General features: G+C 41.4%; 1 protein-coding gene across 1 annotated transcript in view; it reads left to right on the forward strand.

Moving 5' to 3' along the window:
• Positions 1-12,380, forward strand: part of HMCN1 (hemicentin 1) — a 189,280-nt gene that overhangs the window by 56,736 nt on the left and 120,164 nt on the right. The window contains exon 12 of the mRNA XM_026062720.1: positions 1,874-2,149. Within this exon, the coding sequence (XP_025918505.1) occupies positions 1,874-2,149 (276 nt within the window). The remainder of the gene's footprint in view (positions 1-1,873; positions 2,150-12,380) is intronic.

A 12,380-nucleotide genomic window follows, 5' to 3' on the forward strand; every position in this document is an offset into this window, starting at 1 on the left:
GACAGTATATCTCAGCTTATCCATTTTGTCAGCTGCCGTGTGAAAGGAATTGGAACTGTGTCAACAAGCAAGCAAATACTTGAGTTTGACTTTATCTTACTAGCATTAAATCTTTAAAATGTCACATAGCTTGTTAGCATGTACAGGCACCTTAACTAAAGTGCCAGTAAAAGAAGTGCTCTGAATATGGGGAATTCAGTGTAAGGTTTCAACAGAGGATTGCTGTGCGGCACCATGTGCGCACGTTACTGTGGTCTAAAAGGTGTCACACTGGACTGGCAGCCAAAAGATGAGGGGATTTTAGTCCTGTGCTGGCCTTCATCTCTCTCTCTGCTCTTAGTTTCTGTGTATAAGTAACATACTTGGAGATATGCACATGGAAAGCACTAGGTGATTTATCCATTCACACCACTCTGGGGTTTGGGTTGTTTGGGAGAAACTCCATCTCAGTAAGCAAGTCTGGCTTTTGCTGGCGCTCCTCTGCACGTGTTCCAGTACACTGTTTTGGTTAGAGGAGCGATTGCTGTAGGGACCTTGTTTGCGGGGAAGCAGAGCTGCACAGCCGGCTACGCGGAGTGTGTGGGAGACGCATTGCTATGCGGAGAGCTAGCATAAAGCTTGTGAACCTCATTTGAGGCTCCACATGAGACTTGCATGAGGAAGAGTTATGGCCAGCTGTGAGCTTAGGAGCAACTTTCACCCTTAATAAATAGAGCTTTTCTTTTTTTTCCCCTCTCTATTATGCTTGCTTTGCTTAGGATGATTGATTTTGATGTGTACTGATAAAGATTTGGTCTTGCTCTTACAGCTGTCTTATTTCTGCTAAAGCATCCCACTTGAACTATTACTCTTTGGAGATCTTTCTCTCTTCAAGAACCATTCTGACCGAGGAAAACAAATGGAATATATGTATTTCTTAATGGGAATGCATAGCATGTCGTGTACTTAGTTTGTTTTTTTTCTCATTAACATTTACATGTTTCCTCCTTTATTCAGTGATAAGAAGGATCAAGATGAATGCTCCTATTTTAAGCATTTGTGGTTTTGAAGTTAAATTCCAGTACAAAATTATTGCAGCTGCCGCCTTCTTGGAGTGTGATAGAAGTGTGCAGAGGAATAGAGCAGAAAGCAAGCAATAACAAATAGTAGAAGCTGCAGCTTAAAATATCTACTGATATGAAGAAAAAGAGATTGAAATTGCCTGAGATTTGAATGGAAACCAACCCACAGAGACCATAATAACGATGCTTACACCAACTGTTGACTTGAATTCACTGTCTTTGTTAAAGAGTTTATTAGTAACACCTTTTTTCATATGCAAACCTGTAAAAAAATCTAGAGCATAGCTCAAATTCCACCATGCGGAACATCTCAATCAAAGATCAGACTCCAAGACCAAGTGGTGGTCCTGGCTGCTCGTTCTGTTGCAGTGGTGCTTGGGTCTCGTATTGGCTTTCTCTCAGCGCAAGATTATAGTGGGTTGTTAAATCAACTGAAAGATTAACTCAAAGGACGCTGCTTTCCAACAGTCCTGCACTACATCTTCTCTCATAAATGATGTGATATTTCATCCCACGTATGTAGGATGAAACGTTCGTATCATCCTATGTGGTATGGTAGTTCTTTCATATAAATCAGGTGTATTCTTATTATATAAGCTCCTGCCAGGTTGCTTAGCATCAAGCTGGTCTGGATTCTCTATTTCATGGCTTCATTGATGCAAAATGAAATGAAGTATAAACTTCAAGTCCACTATAGAAATAACAGTAAAAATTTGTAATATTGAGTTATTTATTGTGAATCTACAAACAAGCCAAAGGCTTCCAAATCTTTTCCTCTTAGTTTTGTTCTTTATTGTGTTCTTTCTGCACAGAGCCTCCACCCATGATTCAGGTTCCTAATAATGTCACAGTTGTTCCTGGTGAAGGAGCCATCTTGACCTGCCTGACTTTAAGCACAGTGCGTTACAATCTCACCTGGCAGAGAAACGGCAAGGACGTGAGACTTAAGGAACCTTTGCGAATAAGGGTGATGAGCAACCTGTCTTTAGAGGTGAAAACTGTAAAGTTCACCGATGCTGGCAAGTACAACTGTATCGCTTCTAATGAAGGTGGATCTACCACAGCATCTGTCTTCCTTACAGTGCAAGGTAACAAGGGAACCGTGTTAATCTTACTCTGATGTGGTTTTTATTTTTTTGTGAACTCTCTCTCTTAACAAGTTTGTGTTTTATGCTTGTTTGGGGGGGAAAAAAAGCAGCTTGGAGACTGATAGAATATAATATAGTCTTTCTTGCTTTAAAATAGCAACAGGAGTCACCAAACAACACTAGGGCTCATTTGGCGAGGCTGTCTTGTGCTGTTTGCCTCTACGAGCTGTGGTTTGGTCCCCTTAGCATATGCGCCAATTTAACTTGCTGTACAGCAGAATGAAGCCGAAGGTATCTTTGCTGTTAGTGTCTCCTGAAGTGTAGAGCACGGAGAGAGCCGCAGAGGGGCTTTGCTCTCGTTCGTTCACCCACACACTCATTTGTTCGCTAAAGCGTCAGTTCCCAATATTCGTAGTGAAGCCTCACTTTGAGGAAAACTTAAGGCCTGGCTATATGTTATGTTTTGTTTGTTTTCAGTAAAGCTACGGTGATACAATTGTGTGGGTAAATAAACTGGTAAAAGGATTCTTCTGGATTATTTTATACCTCGTTATAACAGAATAGTAGTAGTACTGCTACTAAGTTTTTCTGTGTAAATGAGCACAAGGTCTGTTAAATAAAGCCTGGATGTGCACCGTGAGCTGTGCACAGAATTTGGGCTGAAATGAATGGTAGGACAGCTAGCTCCTTTGATACCTGAATGAGGGAGGTGGTCTGAGGAAAGATGTAAAAGGCAAATTAAGAAAAGTAAATCAGCAACAAAAGCATTGCCAATTAATGTTTCTGTTGGGTGCTCAAGTGAATGGATATATCACTGCTAATAGTTTTCCAGTATTTTTGTTGCTAATCTTTCTGACACTGAAGTTTAGCTTATGAAACTCTGCTAGTTTTATTGTATCGTTCAAGCTACAAGCTAATCAGGATTTTACAAAGGGCTATGGTTTGTAAAGAGAGGAACTTTCAAAATATGTCAGGATTGAAAAAGATGGCATGAGTGAGACCAAGCAAAGTCTAGATCAGTGCTGCTGCTTTGTACCGGGAACAAAGTTCAAAAAAATAGGTAAAAGTGCAGTATTTAGCTTTAGAGCTGATCCTTTTAAAATCTGAATGTCCTGCAGATTTCTCTCCGTTTGCCTTGGAGAGATCGGAACTTTTGGTCCTAGCCTCAACCCTGTGCGTAAGAAGAGATGGAACTGCAAAATGTTTTAGAAAAAAACTATTCTGTCCTATATTTTTAGCTTTTGGCTGTTTTGACAAACTGCTTGTAGGTGGCTGAACTCTGACAGGTTTTCTGCTGTTGTAATGCTTCCTAAAGGGATGTAGCTCCTCTGTATAGGAAGGGCGTATTGGTTTACTGAGATGGAGTAAGCAGACACGCAATGAGTTATGTAGAACCTATTACATAGACAGAATCACACAGAATGGTTGAGGTTGGAAGGGACCTCTGGAGATCATCTAGTCCAACCCCCCTGCTCAAGCAGGCTCACCTAGAGCACGTTGTACAGGATCGCATCCAGGCAGGTTTTGAATATCTCCGGAGCAGGAGACTCCACAACCTCTCTGGGCAACCTGTTCCAGTGCTCTGTCACCCTCACAGTGAAAAAGTATTTCCTCATGTTCAGATGGAACTTCTTGTGTTTCAGTTTGTGCCCGTTGCCTCGTGTCCTGTCACTGGGCACCACTGAAAAGAGTCTGGCCCCATCCTCTTGACACCCTCCCTTCAGATACTTGTACACATTAATAAGATCTCCCCTCAGCCTTCTCTTCTCCAAGCTAAACAGGCCCAGCTCTCTCAGCCTTTCCTCATAAGAGAGATGCTCCAGTCCCCTAATCATCTTTGTAGCCCTTCGCTGGACTCGATCCAGTAGTGCCACATCCCTCTTGTCCTGGGGAGCCCAGAACTGGACGCAGTACTCCAGATGTGGCCTCAGCAGGGCTGAGGAGAGGGGGAGAATCACCTCCCTCGACCTGCTGGCAACACTCTTCCTGATGCAGCCCAGGATACCATTGGCCTTCTTGGCCACAAGGGCACATTGCTGCCTCGTGGTTAACTTGGTGTCCACCAGCACTCCCAGGTCCTTCTCGGCAGAGCTGCTTTCCAGCAGGTTTGCATTACAGAATAAAACGTGGAGGCGTTTCTTCGCTGAGCTGTTTGACTCACCCTTTGGGTGGCTGCAGCAGAGTTCTAACTGCTAAATTTCTGACAAGGCTAAAGGGGAGAGGAAAAAAAAAAAAAGAAACCCTCTAAACCTTTGGAAAATTTAGTTTTGTTTTAAATCCTGCAGGATTTTTCCATCAAGACAGTCAGTCAAGCATGTCAGAGGCAACAAGAGAAGCACCCTCCCCAACCATCTCTTCCTGGGATTTAGATTTTCTTCCTGATGTCTGTAGACCAGCTGGGAGATTTAACACAGTGACCAAATTACATCTGGCAGGTTTTTACAGTAAAGCTAAAGTAGTTTGCTGCTGCCTCAGCAGAATATTTAGTTTCAAATCACTTATGTATGTGAGAATGATTATATCAAATAGTTGGGAATTACATTTTGGCTGGTACTGGTATTGCTAACAGCTTTAAAGCATGCCTGAGATAACCCTCTTGGATGGTTTTGACAGGGTTAGTTGAGAGACGGACAAGTATTTTCTTTTGTTTTTGATGAAAGGTGCTTAGACTAGAATTAACCTGTAGGAACCGCTAAGCTGCATTCAGATTTCTGCAGTAGTGTCTGCCCCTCTTCCTCTGGAGCATGTCTACCTCCAGCCCTCCAAATCGCTATGTGCCGAAGCTGAATGGCAGCAGGACGGTCGTACACAGAATTATTTATCCTCGTTTCAGTTTGCTGATCTCTGTCGCGTTTCTGGAGATGCACTGATCTACGATTACCTGTGTCATGCGCAACCCTGACTGTGTGGTAGGGTCTAGAATTCCAAAGAACTATTTATATCTGACAGCAAAAGAGTAAAGGGTGGCTATATTTAAGAAGAAAAAGCTTAAAAGGATTGTCGTATTACAGTTCCAAAGAAGGAAATTTGACACATTAATAGATCGGGATGGATTCATGCTTTGTGTAGTTGCAGGTAATCCAGAGGATTGAATTAAATTCAGTTTGAAGACCTGTATTATTGCTGGGACAGCTCCATAGAGATCTCTGAATTTTGGAGAATAATCATAAGGGAATAAACACTGCTTTTGTCCCCACTTTCTTTCTGGAGTGGGAGTTAAGGCAGAGAAGAAATGCTGGTAGCTCTAAAAATAACCCAGCATCTGCTTTACGTGCTTAAGCAGATTATAGTAAACCCTTGTTTTGACAGTTTTCAGTTTGATAATGCTTCTTCTGAAAGAGAACGTTCATCTGATTTTTGTGCCAACAGTATACAAATACAGATTGGAAACTTGAATGAGAGTTGACTTTTTTTTTTTCTCCAGTTTTTTTCCCAATCCCCTTCCATGTTAGTAAGAACTTACTTATACTAAGTCACTAAGTGTTGCACACCAGCACTGAGCAAAGCTAGGTGAAGATCCCTTTTAAAAAATGGGTCTAGTTGTGGCATGGCAGCATACTGCTCAGAGGAGTTGGAAAGGTCACTGAGTGCAATTTTATACATTACCGGGAGTACAAATCCTAGAAGGCTCCTATAGATTGTGTTATTGTGGATTCAGTGTTACAAGTAACTGTTAAATACACAGTCTGTTTTGGACGTTGTTACATGCGGTCTACGTAGCGTGATTTGCTCGTGTCTTCTCTCTTAACAAATGGGTCTTCTGTGGAAACATGGGTGAATTTGTAACGGCATTCTCCACTTTTTTCAGGTGCTTCATTAATTTTATCAAAAGCCTGGAAGAGCATACTGCGGCAGTGTGAGGCTTGACCAGGGGTGTGAAACATCGATAGACGCGTAATCTTTTCAGTGATGCATTTCTCAGTGATGAGGGAAATTCTGTGATCATGTAAACTTTTTCTTTGCAGTTCGTTAGTCTCATACGCAAAATGTTAGTCTGTTATATGCATATTTATAAGGTTAAATATTGAGTTTCTTCTTTTGATAGCTATAAAATGTTCTTGATGTTTTTCACCCGCATAAGTAATATTGACCCTTTTGGATTTTGAGGAACGTGCAATTGAAACTCTGATCCCTGAAATGTGGATGTTGCTAAATGTATTTTTATGGGTTGTCTTGATTTTGCATATTTTCCGGTTTGAGTAAGTAAGAGTAGATGATAAAATACCTTTTTGAGGTTTGCAGCTATCTTTTGCCTCTACAACGCGGCTGTATAGTATGTAGAAACTTTTATGGCTTTTGCTGTTTATGCCAGGGATTAGTAGAGAAGTTTGATTTCCGTGATCTCAGCCTCTGGAGCACTGTAACAACAGATTAACAAGAAGTCACACAACTGCAGCATTTGAGGCAGCGAAGTGCGGAGGTTATTGATGAGTAGCGTGCACGTCAGCTTTTTACTCTGACACGTTTCTCTGTCTGAATGTACAGACAGAATAAAATCATACCTGCTGTAGTTACTGTTCTATCCATACCACAGTGGGCTTCCTGAATCTGTTTATTTGCTGAACGTTTTTTAGAGTTTAAATGGCTGTCTGGTATCACCATCACAACAGAAAAGTGTTTAGCATCTGATTACAAGTAGCACTTTTGGATAATCCAGAATAATTTGTGCAAGCAGCTAAGAGCTGGGGACACCTAAGCCACACCGGACGCAAGAAATCAGCATACGTATTGTGTTCTGCCTGCTCTCGTAAGAGCTAAAGCGTGTAGTTGACTTTGGGGGTCATCGTTGTAATAACAGTCTCCTGAGCGATCTTTTGCCAAGCCAACGCTTGGAAAGAGTGCCATCTACATTAAATGCACAGTGGGAGAAAGTAGGACTTATTAGCCCGACAAGGTGCAAGCATGCTATCTGCATTAGGGAATTCTGTGGACATTTATTAGCCAATTTACAGCTTGAAATCCAGGTAAAAAAAATTGTCCAGGGGACAATGTATGTGACTTGACTCAGCCAAAGCAATGGTAATGCTCAGATACATCCTGGGCACGGAGCAGAACCCAGCACTGAACACAATACGACCTTCAGCATGAATATGCGTATGCGGCTATGTACCTCTGGAGTACTTCCAGGGAAGAGACTGCTTAGATGGACAAGAGGAAAATTGCCTCCTGAGCATTATCCAGTGCTTTGCCTGAATTTTTCTTCTCTCTGAAAAGAGGGAACAGAGAAATAAGCATCTTGTTCTATGAGATCTCTGTGTAAATGGTCATTTGAATATTCATTCACTTACATATGTGGATGCACACTGCAATAATGGATGAGGAGAAATTTGTCTCATAGTGCTCAATTTAAACACAAAGAAAACAAAAAAGGAAATAATTTAAGTATTACTGCTTTTTTTTGCTATTTCAAGTATAGAAAATAAATTAAATGCAAGTTGTTCAGTCCTAAAGAACGGAAGGCAGCTCAGATAGCACTTAGTTCTTTCTAAGCTGTTGATTGGAACTGTCCTAGATGATGAGTTAATCTTTTCCAAGCTGCATAGTTTAGTTACTAGTGAAAGTCTGTTATTGTTGTAGCCTGTTCCACCCTTTTCAGAACAGGAAATAAAACGCCGTTAAACTCTCAGCAGTGTTCTTTGATGCAAAAGTCAGTGTCCTTTGAAGGAAGAAGAGCTGAATCCGTACGTATCCATCTGTTAGAACGGCCCGGCAGCTGCTGATTACCATTCCCAGCAGGCTCAGTGACAGTCGTTACACTGTTCTCCTGAAGTTAGCCTCTTGCACAGGAAACGCAGTTGTCCGGCAGAAGGGTCAGGAATTGCTTGAGCCTCTCTAGAGCTCTCTGTGACTCGAGCAAATTATGGAGTGTCCCCGTGTGCGTCAGTCTTTCTCCCCACTGCCGTGCTTCGCAGGCCAGTCTTTCCTGGGAGGTTTCTTTTGATGATGTTCCCTGGGTGAGACCATCTACAGATCAGTACAGAAGCAGGACAAACAAAGCTTTTTCGTCCAACTGGCAATGTCTTGCCCATTTCTGTCTTTTTTGGATCATTTATCGTGAATTCAGTTGAATAAGTGCTAATTAATGTTTTGTAATTTCATAGACTATTCAGATAATGCATAGTAGGAAGAGCATTTACTCCAATGAATTTAAGTTCTAACTTGGTGAAAGATGATGAAAAATTAGGGCATTAAAACAGGGGAAAAAAGCAATTAAAAGACAAAATCTATCATGCATCATATTTCTGTCATTTGAAAATGGGTTTCTCATTCTTGCTTATCAGTTGCTTTCTTGGGGGAAATGCAAGCCTTTTGAATGACTTCTAAGAGAGGATTTGGAGGTGTGGAACCATAACAATTAGAAATGAGAACTTCCAGGTGTATTTTGACTTATCCAAACCTGTTGTTCAAGACAATATACCATGCAAATCTCCTGGGAACTAGCTTCTTGTAGGATATTTGATGCTGCCTTGTTTCCTCATTGAAACAAAGCACAAGAATAATCTTTCCTCTGTTATCCTACCATCTCTATTACTGCAACAGAATTTGTAAAAAGCAAAAAAATCTGTTTATTAAATATTGTACGTACTGCTCTAATAAAGGTGTTGGATTGGCAGCCCCTTCTAGGAGGGCTGTTTGCAGTTGTCGGTAAAGACTATGTATAGGGCTATAAACAAGTTCAGTTTATGTTTCCAGGAAATGAACTCTCTATCAAGTGAAGGTATGGATACATCCCCTGAGAAGTATCCATTAACTGAAGTCCTCTATTTCACCTTTTGGAAAACTCTGGTCTTCCAAGATGATGGTTGCTTATCTGCAGCTTGTCAGTGCTGCTCTGCTGGAGCAGGATGCCTGACCTCTTGGGGTCTATAAAGGTGTTCACCAAGTGGTTTTCTGAGTCTGCCAACTTCTAGGGACCGTGATGTGTGGAGGGAGGAAACAGTTTCCTTTCCTTCTGCATTTTTTTCTCCTGCAAGCCACTATAAAGGCTACGCTTGTGCTATGGATGGTGTCAGATGCTTTCTTTATGGCCTCTTGTTCACAACTGGTGTGAATAGCGTGCTTAAATTTTTCTAGTATATGGTCAGTGGATGCCAAATTACCAGGAAGTGCGGGATGGTTATGAATAACAACTTTGGTGAGAAGGTGCTTCTGGACTGTAGGGTAAAGACTCTCTTAAGTGCGTGTCTGCATGCGTTTTGGAAACTAGTTCTTGACTATGGAGAAGAAATGATTCCTCCTTTCCCTGTTGTCTTTCATGGCCCTCTTTCTTAGTGCTGTGATGGACACTGCCTACATCAAAGCAGAGCAATTTGTTCCACCACGTGGTAGCAAAGAGTGTGGTTGGAGTTGGTGAAATTGCAGCTTGCGCATACTCCTTGGCTGAACAGCAAGAAGATGCCAGAAAATGCTCCCCGCTCGCCCCTTAAAAGCTAAATAGGTGCACGGATGCTTTGTAAAGAGTCTCAAAATCAGCCCTGAATGCTGCTGCTGTGTCTCTTTTCCTTAAGCTAGTACACGGGCGTAGCTGAAACAGATGTTTCCTTGCTTTGAGTTCTGCCGTGTCACCTTTGCAGAAGGCCAGGGCGAGGGAGGATGCAGTGAGGCATGTGGTTGTACATGTTTGAGGGTGGACGGGCAAGGAGATCAGCAGGAAGCTGGCAGCTAGGTGAGGCAGCTGGCAAGTGAGTGAAGTGGATAATAAGGTCCAAAGACACTATTCCTTTTTAATTAAGTTCACCTGGTTGAAGCCAAAAGTACAGATGAATGTGGATGAACATTTAATATTGAAGGCTACCTCTTCTTTATCCCTATTTAATATTTTGTTCTTTATTTATGCTGTAACGAATCCCTTCTCACCCTGTCATTCAAACAGGAACCTTTGTCAATTTTTTTTTGCCTGCAGTTTTTCTTTTACACTTTTTTTTTTCCATTTAGCTCATGAACAAAACTGAAATACTGCAGTGAATATTTACTGTTAAATGCAATGCATATTGATTAAAACATGATTTAAGCTGAAACCATAGAAATCGGATGAGCAGAGAAGATTGCTCTTGAGAATATAGTAACAAGTTATGTATAAGTGCATAAATGTCTTATTTTGTAGAAATGCTTTTAACCTGAATTCTGTGCTTGAGTTGACTTCGAAGTGGAAATCTATTCCTGGGTGGGAATTTTTCACTCTCTGCATAACCCTATTCTTTCGTCTTTCTTACAGATATGTGTTAATAGCTATCAGAATAGCAGAGGGTTGTGGGTTTCTGGTTTTTTTCTATAGCTTTCTGGAGTGCATTCTTGACACTAACATAATGTAGGCTTTCAGAAAATTTGAGATCAAAGTCATACATTTCCGTTCATATACTTTCTCTGAAAAGCTAAGGCATATCCATAAAACTTATGGTCACACAAGAATTCATAGACATCGCTGTGGTCACACAGTCCTTCACAGTCTAAAGAAATGATTAATTTTTCACACCAACATTACAGTCCCTGTACAACTTAAAGTAGGGGTTTATCATAAACACGCGCTCCTGCAGTATCTTGGTAGTTTGAAGACCACAGAAGTCAGTTCAGACCCTTCCCTTTTTAATTGATGCTAACAAGAATGGGTCATAAGTATAGGGGACCGCTAGTGAAGAGCCCATATCCTGGGCCCTGGGAAGGGGTTCTGTATATTCTCTGCCAGAAGTCTGCTGGGGTGTACGTAGCAGTGCCTCGATGTTTACCTTTAGGTTTTGAGGAAGCGAATTTTTGCAAAAATCAAACCTTAAAAAATTGCAACCAGTGTGTGCCAGCTGCTGAAGTCATTGCATTCTTCCATTATGGGTTTTTGGTCTAGATACGTTTAAATAGTTGTTTTACTCAGTATTGTTAATGCATTGCTTGTCAGATGAACAGTTTGAATCTTGCAGCTTTCCAAACATCATTCTTGGAAACTGTAAAAAGGCAAGAAAGACTCTTGAAGGTGCTGTACAGAAAGCATTGATTCTTTACAGATAATGGCTCAGTCAATACCAGCTGCAAGCTGGCTTTTGGGGAAAAGTTCCAGTTAGAAAAATAAAAATGCATAAAATAATGAAAAATACACTGTTAGAAAGTCCCTTTAGTTTTTAAAAGGTGATAAGGTTTTTTTATACTATATAAAATAAAAATGTGGTAATTGCTCTCCTTTATTCATATTAACTGCTTGAAATGGCTTTAATGAATATTAGGGCCAATGAAGGTTGCAAGCATGAATGCCGCAGATGTGGAAATCTCCAGGCCAACATCCATTCTCTTCAGGAGCTGTGCACGTGATCTCCGTTTCAAAGGTTTTCTCTGGGGATTTGAGTGGGATTAGTATTGGTACTGTAAGGAGCTTGTGCTCCTCGCTTGCCCGCATCTAGGTTTTGCCCCGTGATTTACCAACGAGCAAAGCGAAACAAAGACAATTGCCCTGTCGTACAAGAAAGCCGGTTCTGCGCACCCCTGCGGGTACCATCCTGCCCTGAGCAGGGAAACAAGCTGGTTACTTCGTGCCAAGTGTGGCCTCACTGATTCTAGCTGGTATTGCAGCTGGGTATGTTGGTTTTTTGTCTCTGGAAGGTGCAAACCAGCAGAATGCTTGTGTGTTAAATATAAGTCTTATTCCTGCTGCCTTCTGCTCATCTGATAATGCTGTTGTGTGAAAGTAACTGCACAGTCAGTGGTGCGTTGTCAAAGCGCAGTGTGCAATCGCCGCTGGAGCCAAACACAGTTTTCTAATATCAACAAGAGAGTAGACCTTCCCCAGGACCAGAGCATGCAAAACATCTCCCAGTGTCTCTTGGCAGGATTTAAAACAGAATAAAAATAGCTGAGAAAGCTGTGCACATCATGAACCACTTGAGGACAGTTCTGTAATTTGCATCCATTTCTTCCCTCTCCCTGCCCCCTCGTATCTGGATTTAATTCTGGTACTTCTAGAACGATGGTTGTGCCTTCCTCTGGTGTCTTTCCTCCAGGATCTTGGAAAATTCAGACCCCTTATGAAACCCTGCAGGGACTTGATAGGACTCTGCAGATGGTATTAAATTCACTGTACAGATGGAAAAGTAAAGAACTTGGGGAAGGTTAAGGAACATAAAATTAAGAATGGAAATCATAAGACATTATATAACTACATCTGAGTTTACAGTTTTGTAACTCTATATGTAAATTCATTATTTAATTTATTCCTTGTTCTGCTCATGCAAATGTGGTCATCGCCTTTGGC

The sequence above is a fragment of the Apteryx rowi genome, unplaced genomic scaffold (genome assembly GCF_003343035.1).
Source record: "Apteryx rowi isolate R43461 unplaced genomic scaffold, aptRow1 scaffold_100, whole genome shotgun sequence".
NCBI classification, from domain to species: Eukaryota; Metazoa; Chordata; class Aves; order Apterygiformes; family Apterygidae; genus Apteryx; species Apteryx rowi.